We start from the raw sequence: 20,168 nt of genomic DNA, 5'->3' as shown, positions 1-20,168 counted from the left end.
ACGTGGGAATGGGTATGAAAGACCGAGATTGCTCGTTCCCATGAAGAGCTTGCCATGGTCTTGCAGCTAGCAGGACAAAGAAAGCTGCAGGGTTAGGTAGGGGCAGAGGAGGCTTTTGAGAAATGTTTTTCAGAGGGGTCAGAAGAAGAATGAGAGCTGTTGGAAGAGATCGCATAGTTGCGTGCCTTTGTGGTGTGTGAATCTGAAAAGTCTAAATGCAGGCTTTGTAAAAAGAAACTGCCAGCTCAGCTCCTCTGTACCCAGGTAGTGTTTTTGCTGAAGCAGCCCAGTGCTGCTTTAGTTTTACCTGTGCTCTTGAGGCTCTGACCTTGGAGCTGCTTTAAGTTGCCTCCTTCCTGTTACGTTCGGAGACAAGAAGCATCAGAGGGGATAATAACAGCTGTGAATTGTGACTGAAAAGGCCGGACATTTCTGTCCAAAGCTTGGAGCAGACTGTACCCAGACTGCTGCCCTTCCAGCCTTGGAAGGAAGGTGTACTTCATATTGCTGGGGTGAGAATTGTGCAAGGCTGGATGTGCCCAGACAAGCCTGCTGGGCTGGGGAGGCCACGTAATTTAACTTTCTTCCTAGCTGTTTTCCACTTACCTCTTGGTTCAGACTTCCTGAAAAATGCTGTGGTATTTACATAAACAAAATATATGGTTCTAAACACTACTAAGATACATTTCACGTTCGCAGGATATCGATGTGGTATTCAGCAACATTTCAGATATTCATGAGTTGACAGTGAAGCTTTTGGGATTGATTGAGGATACTGTAGAAATGACTGATGAAAGCAGTCCTCATCCTCTGGCTGGCAGCTGCTTTGAGGATCTTGCAGAGGTAAGGGCTTTGCTTTGCTTTGCTTTTAATGTTGTGGTTTGGTTTTGTTGCCTTTTTTTTTTTTCTTGGTAAGTTTTTGGTCATGACTCTAATATCTCCAGTAAGTTTATGGCTGTAATTAGTTCTCTTAATAGGCTCTGAACAGAGATCTTCCTTACCTGTTCTTTAATAGGTAAGCTAAAGTATATTTTTTGCCTGTCACAAAACCTGTATCAAGCAGGTGAGCACAAAAACAAAACCTAACTTTGGAGTGGGAATTAATTATTACGATCCTGTAGGGATGTGGTTTTGAAAAGCAATTATCTGGGATTGCTTACTGGAAGAAGGTGGAACATTGATTTCTGGAGGCTTTGGTGTCAGGCCCAGTGCTACCCAAAAATTGTTGCTGTCGTAAGGTGACTTGAATTACTCAGACAAATGCATTGTTACACATCTGGAATGGGAATGTCCATGCAAAGCAGTGACTCTGGGAGGGAATGAACGATCAGAACAGACAAGCAATTAAGCGGGTTCTTTACTGTTCAGTATTATGGCAAAAGTGCTACTGATACCAATTAACCCATAGATACTAAAGCGTAGGAATTAAGGAGAGAGGCTGCACGTGGAATTCGTGTTCTTTGTTTTGTTTTTGTTTTAATGGGGCTTTCAAATACTGGAAGGACTGCAGAAGGGAGTCACAGAAGTAGTTTCAGAGAAAGAAATAGTCTGAGATAGAGCTCAGTTTAGTCAAACAATATGAGACAGGTACTGTCATGACCTTAAAACCGAGTACAAAATTGCTCAGGAATTTATCATGGAGGGGCACAGCAAAAAGCAGTATCTGGAAGGCAACAGGACAGTTCAGGTTAGAAATATGCCACACCTGTGTAACTGTCAGGGGAGCTAACTCTTGGAGTAAATAACCAAGGTGGGTGTGGATTGGATTTTTTTCTGCCTCCGGACACGTTTAAATGAGAGATGTGTTGAGCCCAGTTTTTTGAACAGAAGTGTTAGGGTAACCGTGTAAACCATATGGGCTGTGTTAGAAAGGAAGTCAGATGAAATGTTCTGGCCTGAGAGAGAGAATATCTCAGGCAAATCACACAATGAATGTGAAACTTATGGTTTTATCTTAGAAGCACTATGTTTAAGTAAACGAGAACCTGTGACTTCTCTATTTCATTTTTAAGTACATCGGATTTTTAGAGCCGGAGTGCGTGAACCCAGCAGTGCCACCTGGAAAGAATTACATTCTTGTAGGTGTCAGGAATACACGTCCTTCAGCACCTGTGCTGCTCACATAGGAATATACCAGAAAGATCAGGTTTTGCTGTCTTTATTTAAATTAAGCCACTCAGGAAATCTATCAGTAGAAAAGTCCGGTTGAATAAGTCTTAGCTCTTAAAACGTTAAAGCATCATTGCTTATACAATGATAGGGAAAAACACTTGAACAACAAATTAAAGTAGCTATTATATAAAATTGAAAAAAAAAAGACTTAAAATTTGAAATAGTACAGCACAATCCCTGAAAATATGTATATCGCGGTTTGTGGCAAAAGCTATTCTTTGGCATCCTGTGCTCTAAAGGAAACAAATTATTTCAAATGAGTAAAAATCTGGTTTGCTTTTTATTAACTGAAAAACTTCAGCAGGTAATGAAGAACATTATTCTTCAAACCTTTTTATGCAATTAGTAAGTTCGCATTGAATAATTGAATTAATGCAGAAAAAGACATACTTGATTGTTCATTTGATCATCTCATGGGTCTAGATCATCCTTCTGTGGATATGTGTAAAAGGGATCATTAAAGAGAGATTGGAAAATGAACTGTTTATTTGCTCTGCCTGTCGTACTGCCAGGCTTGTTTGCTTAGTGCTTCCATTATAAAGGTCCTTCAACTTGTTTGGAAGGATAATTAAAAACAAACAGCCCTTGCAAGCTGGAATTTTCCTGCTTTGTCTGTTTTTATTCTGCATCAGTCCTCTGGAAAGCTTTAACCGTAAATATTATGGTGTTTTTGAGATAGGGAAGTATGGGGAAAATACGTTTTCCCTGGTGTGAAACAAATTCAAAAACTTGATGCCTGACGCACATGAGTGGGACATGGATATTTGCTAAATATGTGGGTAAACACATTTTTTTTTTTTAGCTTGGCGCTACCCTTTGCAATTCTCACTACCACAACATGTTTTTAACGATTGCCTTAGATAATCTCATCGGTGTTGTTCAGTTGGTGGCAGGAGAACGGCAGGAGTGAGGGCAGTGCCTTTGAGCCTATGTTGAAGTTGTCTTCAGAAGGCAGCTAACAAAGCAAGGTTATTAGCAGTAGATTGTAAATTTGTTACGCTGGTATTGGTGTTTTCATGGGAGATGTTTTAGGTATCCACAAAGCAAAAAAAAAAAAAGACTCCAACAGCTGCACTACAGCAAAAGGAGCTGAAAAATACAAACACCACCCCAGAGCTGTGTGCTGCGTTAAGATAGGTTATATAGACATCAAGTTAACGTCTCCGTAGCTCAGGAGGTTTTGTGAAATTGCAAACATAAAATCCAAGTTTTTTTCTGATCGTTCTCTTGGGGAAGATAGCTAATGCAGTTTGGTTCAGGCTTGTGCTCAGAAAACAAAACCGAAAACTTGAAATATTGATTAAAGTCTGAGTGGAAGAAACTGAAAACACTTCTAAAATGCAGTAAAAGGCAGTAAAAGCACATCATAAATGTGTTGGTCTGGCTCCCCCAGTAGATGTGCATGCGAGATTACATTTTGAGTAGTTCCAGCTCTACGCTGTGCTTGCGTCCAGTGGCACAGAGGGGAGAGAGCCAGCCCGTGGAGCAGCTGCAGCCGTCTGTGTCCCTGCCAACTGCCTCTGGATGCAGCCGAGCCCATGCCCATGGATGATTTAATGTTTCTGCAGAGGTTTATATTCATTTTTTGTCATGGCTGGTATGGAAAAGAGAAGCCGTGTATGCAGTGTTGCCTTCCTCATCTTTAGTTTGGACACTGTCAAGTGAGACCCTCGTATCCCATGCCTGTAGGCAGTGGGCAGGAGCGTCATGTCACCAAAAGAGCAGGCTGTAAAAAGCATTCAGACTGCTCAGGAAAATCAGCCTGCTCATTTAGTGCCTCCTCTTTCCTCGGCAGCTGCTGCTGCTGATCTGCCAAATCTTTTTTTCCCCACCACGAGATACAGTCTAATGCGAATGGACAGTAATGAGGAGAACTTGAGGATGACGGCTGAGTGAGGATTAGAATTTGCATGTGAAAAGAGAGTGTGTTCTTTGCTTCTTCTTCCCCACAAGAGTTGAATCAGAGCTGCCCATGAGTAAAGTAGGAAATCCCCTGCGCCCCCGGCCATACGAGACTTGAGACTTCACCTGAATGTTCCAGTGAGCCTTTGTGGTGCTCCGTGCTCCCAAATTCTGCTTCTGCACTAGGGAAAAGAGGGATGTGCTAATTCTGGGCGTGGTGCCATCCGCAGAGACTCACTCCGTGATTCACGAGTGATTCAGCCCCGTGAATCTGCAGACTCAGGAACAGCCTGGCGGGCTTTGGAGCAGGTGATCTATGGGCAGTCGTAAATGAGTCCTGCAGAGATTCGTGTCAAGTCAGGCTTCCATCCCATCCTGCTGCGGTTGGTATTCCAGAATCACAGCCAGGTGCCCCATCCAGAGTTGTGATATCTGCACCTGGAACTGTTGGGGTCAGCCTGCATCCTGTGTCACCCAGCGCAGACTCCTGAGTGTATCCCGTGGCTCATGGTGGAGATTGGAAGCTGTGGTGCATCACCTTCTGGAGGCTTTATTTTATCACATCCCGAGTACACTATGTTGGAATTGGTGGGACTGTATTTGAACTCCCTAAAGATCTCTCTTGTTTTCTAGTAATCTTTTGGACGTACTGCTCAACCAACTCTTGCTTTTCACAAGAGCCAAATCCATGCTGTTCTACTGGCCAGTGTTAGCCTCCAAAGACTCATTTAACCCCCTTAGAGGGCTTTATTTACCCTGAGACTCTTGCAGGCTTGTTACTTTGTGCCGATGAGACATTTTCCCTGCTTTACAACATGGCCAGAGGAGTGTGCAGAAGGCTGGTGTTTACAACAGGCCATCTTTAAGCAATGTATTCTGAAATGGAGGTGGCACAACAATGCCTCCTTGTGACAATGTCCAAAGTTCACCTGAAGTGGCACTTTACCTTCACTTCTTTTCAAATTTTCATTCCTTACTGCCAGAGGAGGTAAATTAACCGTTCTTTGTGAAACGTGGGGGGGCTGAAAACTCTTGGTGGTTCCCACTGTTTCAGTAAAACGGTTTGTATCAGCGATAAGTATGGTGAGGTTGACAAATGCTGAGAAAATGTTTTGTGCATTTACAACTTAGCAGTAACAGAGATGTGTGGCTTAATGAATATTTTTGTTTTGCAAAATGGATCTTTTGAGAAGTTCTACATGTCTATCCGCTTATTAACAGAATGAATTGTGCCAACAGGGCCAGAAGTATGTTGCATTCTTCTGTATGTACGTAATTCTCTGCCTTTATTTAGGAGCAAGCCTTTGATCCATACGAGACCTTGTCCCAGGATATTCTCTCTCCACAATTTCATGAGCATTTTAATAACTTGATGGCAAAACCTGCTGTTGCTCTTCACTTTCAGGTAAGTGCAAATGAGAAACACTGAATTGATTTGGTTCTCAGGTTTTCAAGGTTTGGATTCTCTTGGTTTTGAATAGAGGGGGTAACCTTTCATACCCGCTGTTTCTATTTCTCTTTTGCCTTTTAACAGCAAGCACAGGCATCAGGGAGTGATATTTGCATTTTCTTCCATGGATATCCCAGGTCCCATGTTTGGCATTGGGATTGGCTGACAGTTTTTCCAAGAAAACTGCAGAAATCATTTCTTCAATAGGACTCTCCAGCAAGATCATCTAAGATGATGTTTTCATTATTATTTTTTTTATTTTTAATCTCTGCCAACTTGGCAGATCTATTAAAGGCTGCTGCTGCTCAGAAGAAAGCTGAGCTCGTGTTCAGTAGTGCACTTAGAGGAGCTGCAGTGTGCATTCAGTCACTGGGGCTCCCAGCTAAACCCATTACAGTAGCACTTAGTTTGTATGGTTTACTGGGACCTGCATCTCTGAGAGCACAAATTCCTCTTCTTCAGAGTATTTCCAGCTCTGAGTGCTTGGTAAGCTGCCTCATCTTGCTCTGAAATATTACTTGGTGAATGAAGTAAGGCCCTCTATCCATCTCCCTAGCAAATTTAAAGCCCCAAACTATATTCCAGATTAAATTGGTAATTGAGTTATTTGACAATCAATCTGGGCTCCTCTCTGACTCTCCTTACTATAGGAGGGTTTGGGCTTTCCTAGGAATGTTCCTCCACCCTTCCGCAAGCTCTGAAGGAAAGGCAGAGATCCAGGCTCTGGGCTGTGGCCTTGCAGGAGCTGTCTCTGGCAATTGCAGAGAGATGCAGCCAGAAGTCTTAAACAAGGGGGAGGGCTCATTTCCAAAACAGAGATCAGGTAATTCGGTTCCTGTTTGGTGTGGAAGAGGACAAGGATTTCACCGTCAGCTGGAAGAATTCTTCTTGTCTTGCAACCCAAATTTCTGTGTTAGTTAACTGTTGGGGATGGGAGAGGATTTCTGATGCATTTTCTAACTCACAAACTTGTGATATCTCAGCTTTTGAGGAAGGGGAGATACTAACATTAACATGGTTAGTGATGATACACCATATTTCTGTGGTATATTGGGTCAAAATGGCAGCACAGCATGCCTAATTGAGAGGAGGGGTGATTAGAGGGAAGTTGGTGACGAGGATAGGAGCCCTGGCTGTTCTTGAACATTCCAGTGTTTTCTTTAAATTCTGCAGCAAACTGTGGCCCACAGTGAAACATGTTTTGGAAGTGGGTATGAGCATTGTTCTGCATTCTGGGATGTGTCTGGAATCACGGGGGCAGCGTAGCCACTGATAACGCGTTATTTTTAGGTATTGTCGCCTTGAACTGTTGTTATTAATTGAGTAATCTCAGCAAACTGCTGAGATATAAAGGTGTCCAGGGCTTGTGATATGACCATCTTGTGTACTAAAGGGTTCTTCTAAGAAGAACTGTGGTTAACTTGGTCATCTATCTTATCTATTTGATTTGCTCCTTCTGGCAAAAACGTAAACCATTCAGCTGGTTACCTCTTTTAACAGCAAGACTGTGCCAGCATTTGTGGGGGTTCCCAGAGCTATGGGCTTGCTAGTGAGCGTGCATTAAAATCCACCCTAAGCTGCTGATAGAAGAAAGTGCTTGCATTATCTGCAAAAGGGTGTTCACAGGTTCTCTTGCTTGATGTCAGAGCATTTTTTTTGTCTCTGAATTTTGCAGGGAGTCTCATTAGACAAACGATTTTGCAAAATTCCTTGCTTGTAAGCATAGAGTAATGCAGATCGTGACGCCCTGGATCTGTTAGCCCGAGCATCTTGCTGTGAGCAGGGCTAACTTCAGAATTTGACCAGTATGCTCAGGGCGTTGTCCAGCCCTGTTTTGAGTATGTCACTGTAAGTAATCCTGTTTGTTCTTTCTTTTCAGTCTACTGCTGAAGGGTTTAAAGAAGCTGTGCGATACGTCCTCCCACGACTCATGCTCATCCCAGTCTATCACTGTTTGCACTACTTTGAGTTACTACAGGTAAGTGAAGCCACGCTCTTCCTTCCTGCTAAAAACCTTTCTTTATGTGGACAGTCTGAGCTTTTAGATAGGCAATTAGATTTTACTTACTGCTGCTGAAAATTGGAAGTTATATCAAACATTAATTCAACATCAGGGTACGTCTGAAAAGTAAATTAATGTGAAAAATCATCAAAAGCACCTCTTGTTATGAATATTTGAAGTAGTTTTTATATTTTATTCAGCTAAACCTTTATTGAGTGTGAGTTCTAACATAGTTTAAAATGTAATACATACATATTATAATTCTTTCTTTCCTAGGGTTCTGCATTTTATGACCATTCAGTAAAAGCTAAGCATGATTCAGAAAAGTATTCTCAGTGCCAAGTCACACAACAGTTGTAGCTCAGCTGATCTTGGTGGGGCTGGGGTGGTGGAGAGCACTTCTTTTCAGCAAGGAATAATCTGTTCTTAATGTTAAATTATTTGTCTTGAGCCCTAAACTGAAGAGATACTGCAAAAAGTACCATTTTTCATGGTGTACCACACTTTCTCCATGATAAGGAAGGATGAAAATAAATTTTCTTACTTTGTATCTTCCGTGAAATGGTATTGATGAAATACGCAGGCGTTATGGAATTCTGATTTAGCTGATTAAAAATTATCCCTCTAGGATGTATTTTGGGGGTCTTACCATACAAATTGTTTACATTGGCATCCAGTCTGTATGAGCTATGCTGCCTATTAAGGCATTACTTAAATTACAATATCCTTGCTTGGTCTGACCACATATCACTTGGGCGTATTTTATTCTGATATGCACTAGCAAGGTAGTTCACATCAGTAGATATTTCCCCTGGGTATAACAGCTAAAAGCCAAAAAGTAACTAAGCGTGGATCTTTTTTGCTTACAAGCAAATGTTTCTGCAGTGAGTTATGAGATCAGAGGCCAGGAGTCAGCAGAAATTTAACATCTGAGATCTATAATAACCATTCTTGAATAAGAAAAAGCACCCTTGCTGTAGAAAATGTAGTGTCTTGAAAAAATACTTAGGTCAGAGCTTTTCGAAGTAGTTGAGGATAATGTAAAAAAGTTTCTGTTTGCCCTATTGTGTTGGGAAAGTTTGTAATACGAATAAGGTTAAGTGAATTATTAACTAAATGGGATATACTCAGATTAAATAGATGGAATATCCTGTGGCTATAGCTGACATTTCGTTAATAGCTTCAGAAATTACTTTTTTTTTTTTAAGTTCTCAGTGTAAAAAGCACTGTTAGCAGTGTTGTACAGCGCTATGTGTTCTGTGGTCTTCCATTTTATTTCAGAATTTATTTGAATGAAGGAAGAATAGGAAACTTTGCAACCTAGAACATGTGTAATGCAATGTAAAATCTTCTCAGAAGTAAAGGAACTCATACCAGAAAAAAATGACAGTTGGCTTAAGACTAGGTTTGTGATTAATACCTAACATGTACTCTTTTTTTTACCCTCCAAAATACTGGTCATTTGACGTGAGCCAGGAACCACACATTGCAATGTATGGATTTACCAGGATCATGTAGAAAGTTTTAAATCCAAGTGACTTCAACAAATTTTAAATCTGCAAGTGTTTCTGTTGATACTCAGCTTAGAAAAAAGTTAACAAAGCTTAAAAAAAAACATCCCTGTGTAACTGTCAGAGCTTTTATGCGGATTACTGCAGATCTATTTTGAGAACCTAAAATTTAAATTGCCATAGTTTTAGTATTTACCTTCGTAAAACTTGTGTTTCTATGAGGAGAGCTTCAAAAAGAAAAGAAACACAAAGCTGAGAACTAAAGGATGACAGCAGAAGTGCAGCGTTGTTCTGCGAGCCTTGCTATGAACACTTACAGCTTCGTAACTACATCTCCTTTTCAAAATAGTGCAACTTCCCTTTCCGTAAGGGTCAGTTGCATATGATAAGTCTCTGGAACTTCTTAAAATGTTGTTCTTTCATGTTTCAACGACACAATTAGTTCAGTGACCTGTATTATGCTGAAGGTCAGGCTAATGTTTGATCCATTGTGTCTTGAAGCTGGGAATGAGAGTGCCTCGGTATGAAATTAAAGAATGAAATCACGAGCCCTAGCTTTGGGAGAATCCAAGCATTTACCTGATTTTACAAGCTCTGTGGGGTTTGCTTGCTATTCAGGGAAACGACGACACACGTCTTACCAGACAGTGTTTTGTTTTGAGGGTTTTGTAATTTGTTTTCAAATTTAAGATTAAATGCTTAGCATACGAACTTGTTAGGTTTTTCTTCAGTGGCAGGAAAGGGTGGTTACTATTTCTGTTTTAAACTGTTGCACAGAGAAGACAATTCATTTTTGATAGCCTGTCTTAAGTTTGCAATGCTGTAAGAGTTTTCTGTCTCATGGGAGGCTCTGAGTCTGCTCAGATCTCCGGCTAATATCGATGGGATCAGCTCCTAAATGCACGTTCTTCAAATTGCCTTGGGTCTTTGAAGAATAATCTGGAGGTAGTAGAAAAAGTTTTGTTTCTTTTAATTGTTTCTACCTTTATTACAAAGTAACAGGATTCTGCATGAAAGGTAATTAGCCAATGTTTTTTTTTGTTTTTGTTTTAGCTAGGGAATTCTGGTAGTGAACATGATGAAATTTGACCTTTATCCAAATAATCATAATTACCGAACCTTTTGTTGTGATCACTTCAGTTGCAGGTTTCAAATCTGAACTTCATGTTGTATTTTGAAGACATCCTAAATCTACAGCAGTGATTCTTAAAAAGCAGAGTGTTTTTAGGGATAGAGAAAGCATTTATTCAACAATATTAGTAAGTTATGAAGTATGGGTGACTGCTTCTCTGATGCCATTGTATTTGGCTCTAGGAACCTTGGTTGAAAAAGAACTGGCAAAAATGGAAGCAGAAAAGGAACAGAATACTCATATAGAATATTTTCCTGGCTTCAGCAGAGAGAAAAGCTAAGTTTGCTAACTTTCTGTAGGAGCAACAGTCTGACAAAACAAGCTAAAAACCCCAAAGCTATTGAATTTGGGAGGTAAATAAAATAATGAATGATTTACAGAAGTGCAGGCCCTGACGTTAGCTCTCCTGCAAAACAGGAAAACTAAATTGGATGAAATTAAAGTTTGAAAAGCATGAAAATTCTTTCTAGCAGAACAACTTTCCTCTTTGCAAAAGCCTGTACGTGCAGACATTTCATGCGAAATCTGCATCAGAATATGGAAAGGACCTTCCTAGTCCTTTCCATATCGATTTCCTCTGGTTTGTCTGCTCTTGGGCAGCAGCAGCAGAGAGGTCTCTATTCTCCAGAAATACTCCAGGAAATAGCCTTTGAACACCCTGCTGTCACTTCTCCTTAATGACGTTGATTACTTATTCAAATCATGACAGAAGACAAACCTTACCTTGGATTGTTTCGCAACGCGTGATTGTAGTGAAGGTTGAAGGAAGTCACACTAAGGAAATATCTTGAAGAAAAATGACTGGTAGCAATCAAAAAATGTTAGCTCTTGCCAACAGGTAACAAATGCATTCTGACTGTGACATTTTTAATTGATTATCCGAATATTCTGTGTTTCAAATCACTAAGTTTGACACTTGGGAGGACAGACACCTGAATGCTGGCAGTGTAGAGAAGCGCTCAGTGTTTCATCAGTCTTTCAAGCTCCAGTAATGTTTTCATAAACGTCTGTCAATACAAGAGTTCCAGGAAACATTACTCAGTAAATGCAGTGGGAAGGACTCGAGGGGTCACATAATCTATCCAAGTCCTGAACAAGGTGTGAGACAGATGAATCTTTAAAATCCTGAAAATCAGCAGCTCGAGTCTGTGCACAAGTCCAAGATGGCTTGCTTTTATTGACTAGAGAATACAGCCTGCCTTCTCATGTGACTGTCAGACACAAGATTGCCCCTAATTCATGCATGTGACTCACTATGTAGTTATCAGGCAACCCAAAGTATATGAAATTCTGCCTTTTGATCTTTTCCACTGTTACCTAATTGCTGACACAGACAGAAACCCTGACCAGTATGTTACAGGATCATCATGACATGATTTCCTTAATGAATACCATGCTTCATTACTGTTCTCTCTCAGTTTTCTGTATAATAAAAAATTGAATAGTTAATACTTAATTTGTCTGGTATTCTTAAATATATCTGATATATGCAGGACCCCTTTTTCCCTTTTCCCGTAGATTTACATATTTTCTCTGTCTAGCAAATGTTGCACTTTTTTAATCTGCTGTTTAGTCAGAAAGATGCTCAATATGAACAGGTATTTGGAAAAGCAGATGTTGGTCAAGTGATTACAGAGAATGAGCTTCAGGTAGTCTGCCTGATCTTCAGGAGTCTATTTGTTAAGATGTAGAAATGGATTAAATTACTAGACAAGTGGGGTTTTGTTTGTTCAATACTAACAACAAAAGCAAAGTATGCCCTTTAATGTCTGTTAACTGCCAAAGTCTCACTTTGGGAAGGGTATGCAAGAAATTGTGCTTGGGACATGGGAGGAAGAAAAGTATTTTATCAGGCTCAATAGCTTTCCCCACTTTTAGGATATGGCACTTTTCAAGCCATTTTCATGTTGTTTCCATTTCTGTGGCAGATGCAAAGGAAAAAAAAAAAAAAGAGGGTTTCCACAAAGATTTAAGTCTTATTTTTTTCCCTTCCCTGTACTGTTCCCCAGCTCATAAACCTCCCAGAAGTTTTTTGCCACGAAACTCTCATTTCTCGAACACGCAATATGAAGGTTGTTTGGGCATGTGAAAAACAAAAAATTCAGTGATTTAAATTAAAGGAAGAGAGTGGACCAATCTGGTCAAATCCCATTCTCTCAATTACTTTTAGAGGAAGCTACATATCCTTGCTGAGGGAACTTAGTGGGGAAAGGAAAAGAAGGCTTCTGCCATGCTGAGTGATTGTAAGATTTCTCTTGAAGCATGAAGGTAAAACAGAACTTACCCAGAACTGCCTGGCATAGTGTCTTGATATTGCCCTGCAAATCAGTTTGCCTGAGTTTTCTTTAAAAAAAAAAATCATACAATTTTGAACATAAAAGGGGTTAAAAAGCAAAATCTCTCTTATTTAGAGCAGTAGTGTTTTAGGAGTGATGAGCTTAACCAAAAAGAGGAATTCTGGAAATAGGCTTTTCTCAAACCGTACTGCAGTTGAGTGTATAGAGGTGGTATGAAAGCTTGTTAAATTGCCAAATACGAGAAGTTTCTGCCTAGTGGCAAAGACAGATCTAGTCTTCATGCTGATTCTCACTGTGTTTACATTTTGCAATTAGAAACAAATCTTGAATTTCAGGCTTTATTTGGTATGGTGGAGTTTGCCAGACAGAGTTGGTGTTTCTTCTTGAAATAGATGAATTTGCTGAAGATGGCTGAGTTCAGAACAGTAAGAAGAGGGCGAGTCTTGGTCCTTCTGTCTTTTAAACGTGCTCTGAAATGTTGAGATTGCCTTATTGAAGGAATATTAAATGTGGTTACATACAACAGCATTTCACCCTTGACTGCTTCAAACCTCCAAACTGTTTAACAAAATCCTTATCAGTTGTAAAATAGGATCTTGTTGAAAAGATAACAGCAAAAAATGTCTCCGACAGTTAGTACTGGCACTCGGTAAGAAAAGGGTTGTCTTCCTAAACTCCCACCTGTTCTCTGCTTTTGCATATGTACAGACTGTTCCCGAGTGTCTGACAAATGGTTTGTAGTTACACACAGCTAGTTCTGAGTGTGCCACTAGGAATTACTCTTTGATGGGCTTGGAGTCATTGATTTCACTGAGTGCTGTGGAAAACACTGTAAGAATGTTTGTCAGCCTTCCTACCCGTCTGTAATTCAGATAAATCTGAAAGAAAACTGTTTATTATGTTATAGCAACTGCAGGAATGCAGTGAAGATGAAGAGGATCGGGAGTGCCTAAAACAAGCCATTACTGCTCTTCTGAACCTCCAGTGCAGCATGGAGCGCATTTACAGCAAACACTCCCCAAGACGTCGGCCTGGGTAATAATCCACAATACTACACAGGTTTCCCAAAGTTGAGAGAGAAAGAAAGAAATTACGTGGAAGGAATTGTCCTTTTTTTTTCTAGTTAGTGTGTGTGTTTCCTGTTCAAGGCGTGTCTATGCCCATTTTCATTGTAAATGGAATAGCAGCCCAAACTTTTAGCATCCATTTCTATCTATAATGTCAATATCTTGCTCTCTCACTTGCCAAAACAGTGCACGTAGTTTATTTGGAACAGTAAACTTGATTAGGGGAAAGAAAGAATGATAAGCAATTAATTTAGTTGGTTTTACTTTGGTCTCTTGGGATGGCAAACATGGAATGTGCCCATCGTGACTTTTTCTTTTATTCGTTCAAGGGAGCCAGTCTGTCGCTTCTATAACCGACAAATAAGAAGCAAACACTTGGCCATCAAGAAAATGAATGAAATCCAGAAAAATATTGATGGCTGGGAAGGCAGAGATATTGGGCAGTGCTGTAACGAATTCATAATGGAAGGCACCTTGACAAAAATAGGAGCCAAACATGAACGCCACATCTTTCTCTTTGATGGTTTAATGATCAGCTGTAAAACTAATCACGGCCAGTCACGGCTGCCCGGTTACAGCAATGCGGAGTATAGACTGAAGGAAAAACTTATCATGAGAAAAATACAGATTATTGATAAAGATGACACATCTGAATATAAACATGCTTTTGAACTGGTGCCTAAAGATGAGAACAGTATACTCTTTGCTGCCAAGTCTGCTGAAGAGAAGAGTAATTGGATGGCTGCTCTGATTTCCCTCCAGTATCGGAGTACTCTGGATAGGATGCTTGATTCAGTGTTACTGCAAGAAGAAAACGAACAGCCCCTGAGGTTGCCCAGCCCAAGCGTGTATCGTTTTGTAGTGGAAGACTCTGAGGAAAACATTGTTTTTGAGGACAACTTGCAAAGCAGGAATGGAATTCCTATCATCAAAGGAGGAACGGTTGTGAAATTAATCGAAAGGTTAACATACCATATGTATGCAGGTACCCTCAACATTTACTATATACGTTTTTTTTTAAGATGGTGCTTGTACGGGTAATTAATTTAGTCCCTTTTTTCTCTTTTTTTTTCCTTTTCTTTTCTTTCTTTTTTTCCCCAGCATATAGTTAAATGTAAAGCAAGCTTTGCAGAAATAACCAGTATCTTATTAAATCACGTGGCTTTGCTGGCAAAGCTATAAGAAGACTTCAGGCATGCAGGCTCCCCCCCTGCAGTGTGTCAGTGGTCTAATAAGAGCTACCAATACTTTCTGTTAAACCTTTGCTTCATTCTTCTCCCAAGACCATCATGGCTAAAGCAGCAGTGTTGTGTGCTGTGTGGAAGAGGAGAAATGTCTCTGGTTATTTCTGTTAAGCCTTAGCCTGCCACTTTCTGAAGTCCCTCAGTAGAAAAGGAGGCAAATCCCAATCAATTCTTCAGCCTTTCCTGTGAAATGCTGTCTTAAAGCCACGGAAATAAAACTTGTAATTATGTAAAGTACTAACACTGCTGAAAAAGTTTGAAATCTTAGGTATGAGTCTTTAGAAACGTGCATGCTGCTGTAACAACTAGAGCTGGATTGTCTTGAGCTGTATATTTTAAAGAAAGAAAGAGAAGATAGAGTATTTCTCATTGGCCACACACTGAAATTGAGTATGGATGCAGCTACCTGTCACACAAGTAACCCAGAGCTGTGTTTGTGGATCCCACTTCATCCAATTCAAAGCCATGTGGGTTTCTGTGGCATTTCAGTTTCTCTCTCTTTTGGAAAGAACTGGTGCATTTGACTATCAGTTTGATAGTGTAACTTGCGAGGGCTTTATAGCACAAGTACGTGCCGCTTTGGCTTTGGGAATCTTCAGTGAAAGCGTTGTCCTCTTGGGTTTCTGTGTGCTTTTTCCCAGTGTTTGGAGCCAAGACTAACAAACCCTGTCCGTCTGCCTCCGCAAGGGCATTTCAATAACTAACAGCATGCGGAGGGACTCCTAGCAGATCCTGATGGTGCTTTATCTTTGTATTTATGTAACAATACGTTTTTAGCTGCTCGATTTTTATATGTTTGCATTGGTTTCAGATTGTTTTAAGCAGGTTTGTTCCAGCAGAGGTTGTTTGTAGGACTCCTGTCGTGTGAAAGAACTTGCCAGTTGATACCGGGATACCATGGGAGGCAGCAGATGCAGAGTTGTTAATCTCTTGAATTTAGCTTGTAAGCCACTATTAGAAGCACATTGCTTGTATTTTCCATTTTGTCGAGAATGTTTATTTATAAAAATAATCTAAAAAATAAATATGGGCACCTGCACAGGTCAGAAAGCAGAGTAGCAGTCCCCATTCTAAGAGAACTGCAGATCTTGTCTGCAGAGCAGAGAACCTGCCCACCTGTTCAGTGGTAAGAGGATGATTTTTCTTTTAAAAGTGCCATAAATAATACTGGCGAGTGACTGCAGATGTGACAGAGAGGCAGAACAGGCCAGTCCAGGACTAGAGTGCAAACTCAGCAGCCCAGAACGAGAGCACCATTACTTCAACCTTCAAGCACATTCCCAAGTAGGCTCCCTTATAAACGTTGAGCTTTTGAAGGGAATTTAAGCCTGCTTAAAAGAAGTGTCTCTCTTAATCTTCTGGGTGCCTCTTAGAAGAAATTAACTGACTGCATGTTGATGACTGCTAGCATAAGTTCCCTGACAGATTCAAGATGATTTACAACACAGTAAGTAAAAAGAAACCCCCAACAAGCCCAAATCTGTGCTTTTAGTGAACATCTGCACGAGCATTTCTCTGGGCCTGGTTTTCCTGTATTTCACCATTCATTTGCTCCCAGGCAGCTCAGGCAGCTGCTGCGGCCACAGGCTAGCAGCTTGCAGCCACTGGTAGCCGCCTGGGGGTTCTGCTGCAGGCATGGAAGGATTAGGGCCAGATGATGACCCGCTGAGGCTCACACCAAAGTGATCCGTCTGTCAGCCTGCTTATTCGCAATCTAGGAAACTCCCCAGGAGTGGAATTGAAAGAAATTAAAGGAAAATGGTGTGACTATGTGTAATGAAGCATTTCATTTGTGTTTTGTTGTGGGTTGCTGTTTTTTTTCAGGCAGGCATGTCCGTAGATTTTTATTCCCTCATGTCTGCGTGCTGTGCCACCTTCCTCAGATGGTGTTCTGGGGATGAGTCAAGGTTGTCTGCTTGGGGGGCTGTAATTTTGTGCCCAGGCTTCAAATGAGGCATGGAACTGTGGAGCAAGAGGAGAAATGTTTGTGTTTGCAGCACGTGGGTGCTGTATTAGAGGGCTGGGTTCTCTCCTTGACTCTGTTTTGTGGTGCTGGTCAGCTTGATGGAGCTTTTTAGCAGATGGCCACTAAATTTATAATCCAGCTTGATGCAGAGGGGTTCAACTGATGGGAGTGCTCTTGCAGCACGGAAAACTATGTTAGGGGTGTGAAATAAAGTGCACTTAATACCTCTGATAAACAAGATCATAACAGATGTATGCTTCTAAGCTAGCAGCGGGCCAACGCAAACACGTGTTGGCCTCAGCCGAAATGCCAGGGCAGGCAGATTGACACCGGGCTGAGAATTGTCCTGGCTTGCAGACAGCCTGGTGGTAACACACCTCCGGCAGCAGCAAGAAGGCAGGAGGCAGGTGTGGTGGCTTCTGGAGATGCACGGGCTGGAAGTGCTGCAGGTATTTGCTTTGTAAGGCCTCTGCTGCCCGTGCTGCTTTCCCTGCCGGCTGCTCAGCCCACAGCAGTTGTGTGCTGCAGCGGCGTGGCCGGGGGAGGCGAGCAGGCTCTGCTGGGGAGATTTTTGTAAGCACAGGTAAGACAAATGTTTCGTCGGGGTGGTATAGGTATTTTTGATGTCATGATAGCGGACAGCCGAGTTCTACGTTGTTTTCCTTGTCTTTCTGAAGGCGTTGAATGGCTGCCTGGGCAGTGAGTGTAAGCCGTTCCACATGCCAAGACTGAGACAGTTTTTGAGAGAATGTGCAGCTGAATTGTATCAGAGGGCTAAATGAAAATTTCACAAGCAGTATCAGTTCGGGTATTTTCTACAGTGCTTGACTTACAATTTCCATGTATTTTCTGCACTTTAAACTTTTCCTGTATGGACATGTATTTTTTTTCCTGATATTTTGAGACAAGGTTTAAAAAACTTTCATCGTTTTCTTACTCTGTCTTTACAGATCCAAATTTTGTACGTACTTTCCTTACCACATATCGCTCCTTTTGCAAGCCCCAGGAACTGCTGAGCTTACTGATTGAAAGGTACGCTGTGGTTATCCTTTCTGAAAAAGGCTTTGTGTTCATTTACCTGCTCCTTTTCCACTCGTGTTCCCAGTGCCGTGTGGAATACATTTGGCAAACAGGAAAAACAGTGAAGTTCATAAAACAGAAACTTCTTAAAAGGGCTACAGCAATGACAGTTTTCAATGCAAGCTTCCTTTTTTCCTGTTTGTTAAATTAGCACCTGAATTCCTTATCAGCTAGAGAAGTTGGTGTGCCTCAGCTGTGGGGTGGTGGTGGTTTGGACTGCTTACATGTTGGAGTATCCTGAAGTGTTCTAAGCAGTTTGTTTGAAAGGCACAGACTCGTATAGTAAACAACATGTTAATGCAGTGTGATAAAGCTGCTCTTAAGCTCTCTTCTAATCTTCACTTAATCAGGCTAGCAGGTAGTTCAAAACCTTATATCCTAGTCTAGACATCTTGTGATGACCAGAAAACTAGGGAATTATCAGTGAGAGCTGGGTGTGTTGGCAGCACATAGCCAGGGGAAGAGGGAATTCCAGGCAGACTGGATGCCAGATGAGTGCCTGAGTTTCACTGCACTGAATTTCTTTAAATAAAATTGCGCTTCATGTCCTACATAAAGGGTTTGGCTTTTATCTTAATTGCCATCAGTTTTCTGGTGCTTGTGTTCGTAGGTTTGAAATCCCCGAGCCGGAGCCTACTGAAGCAGACAGGCTGGCAATTGAGAAAGGAGAGCAGCCCATCAGCGCAGACCTGAAGCGATTTCGCAAGGAATACGTCCAGCCAGTGCAACTCAGGTTTCTTTGCTTTTAAATTTGTTCTCTTAAAGCCAGATTTTAGTACAGCGATTACGTTGCATGCCTGGAGACGGTAATCTCTTTAGGAGACTGCTGTGCTGTCAAGTAGGGACTTATCATTGTCTGCAACCAGACTAATATCCCAAGCCATGTTCTGATTAGTCATACTGACTTCTGTTGCTGTTGTTGCAACTGTACTTCGGGTCTCTGCTGCTCACAGCTGTGATCTCCGCCACCCACAAGAACGCTGCATGGCTGCTATGGAAAGCGGGTGTGGGTGAGAGATGTACAACTCAAAGTGTTTCTGACGGCGTTTTGAATGGGTTCCTTGTTAACAGGCCCTGTGAAGATAGTTTCTCTGTTTCCATTTTTTCAGTCCTGCTGGTATTTTACTCCCTTTCCCAGCCTATTGATGGATTTGCACACAGGGAGACTCTTGTCTGTACTGCACTTTGCAACAGGCTACAGTGAATCTTCAAGGTCTTGCTGACCTAGCTAATTTGGGGAACAATTAAGCATTTCTAGCATGAATGAGGCTTGTTGTTTCCCTGATAGGGAATCAAGTCAGGAGGAGACAGAGCTCACAGCCAGTGTTTGTTAGAACAACCTTTATTCATTAAACTTGCTATGAGTAGTATCAAGCTGTTACTATTAATGGCAAGTAACCATAGGCACAGTACCCTCCTTTTTTTTCCCTTACCACACAATCATATTTCACAGTTACCTGTTCAGAGCAGCAGCAATTAACTGTTAACTAGAGAATCATCCTGACGTGCCAGGACCTTCAGTATAGCTTTTTGGAAGGTCACTGAGGGCGTACCTCTTTCATCACATACTTGTGTACAAATATATACATTTAAAAAAATAATCAAGATCCAAACTAAACACCCAAGCATGTGTGTACACAATCCTGTAGCTCTCATTGATATATAGGAGCCGCCACTTTCTTGGATGTGGTCCAAGTTATACAACCCCAGAGTAACCTTGATACTTCTGTGCGCTCCCGTCCTTGTGCAGCTTTCTCAGGTTCTTGGTGTTCTGAGTTTATCAGCTCCCGTGGCTTCGGCAGGGCTGCTGGTCTCCAGAGCTATCAGTTCGTGGGAGATCTTCACGCGCTACTTCTCAGCATCATTTTTTCCAGGTTTCAGCTTGCTGTTTTCTGGTTAGTGTTTCTGCAGACATCCCCATAAACGCCTATAGAGCCCCTCCAAAGAAACTTGCACAGAATGGGCTTTTGTGACATAACTGGCTCACGAGTTTAAATATAGCTGTATCGCTTTTCTTGCTATTTTTATATCCTCCTCTTCTAGCTAGGCTTGAAGCTGCTTGGAGACCTCCTCACAGTGCCCCTCTGCATGGTACAAATACATCTTCGTGCAGCATTGCTGATACCATAGCTGAGCAGGACAAGGGGCTTCTCAATGAAACAGAACCCGTAGAACAGTTAAAGGCAGCAAGTAACCATGATTCTGGCTATTAATTTCCAAAATCAGTGCAGCACTATCACTTTCACATGTTACATTTGAGCTGTTTGAAACCTGTGCCTAGTTCCAAAGTTTCCAGGGTGTTTGGTTTTGGTTTCTGGTTTCTATCTTTGAGACATTAGGATACC

The 20,168-nt window shown here is 41.4% G+C and overlaps 1 protein-coding gene across 1 annotated transcript in view; it reads left to right on the top strand.

Moving 5' to 3' along the window:
- The window catches only part of SOS2 (SOS Ras/Rho guanine nucleotide exchange factor 2), a 52,351-nt gene that overhangs the window by 17,301 nt on the left and 14,882 nt on the right, over positions 1-20,168 (top strand). Inside the window, exons 6-12 of the mRNA XM_027459535.3 lie at positions 700-843; positions 5,369-5,479; positions 7,404-7,502; positions 13,374-13,501; positions 13,863-14,518; positions 17,694-17,775; positions 18,434-18,556. Coding sequence (XP_027315336.3) covers positions 700-843; positions 5,369-5,479; positions 7,404-7,502; positions 13,374-13,501; positions 13,863-14,518; positions 17,694-17,775; positions 18,434-18,556 — 1,343 coding nt within the window. The remainder of the gene's footprint in view (positions 1-699; positions 844-5,368; positions 5,480-7,403; positions 7,503-13,373; positions 13,502-13,862; positions 14,519-17,693; positions 17,776-18,433; positions 18,557-20,168) is intronic.

This window comes from Anas platyrhynchos, chromosome 5 (genome assembly GCF_047663525.1).
Source record: "Anas platyrhynchos isolate ZD024472 breed Pekin duck chromosome 5, IASCAAS_PekinDuck_T2T, whole genome shotgun sequence".
In the NCBI taxonomy this organism is placed as follows: Eukaryota; Metazoa; Chordata; class Aves; order Anseriformes; family Anatidae; genus Anas; species Anas platyrhynchos.
Note: the sequence above shows the minus strand (reverse complement) of the source record. Positions and strands in the feature narration are given on the sequence as shown.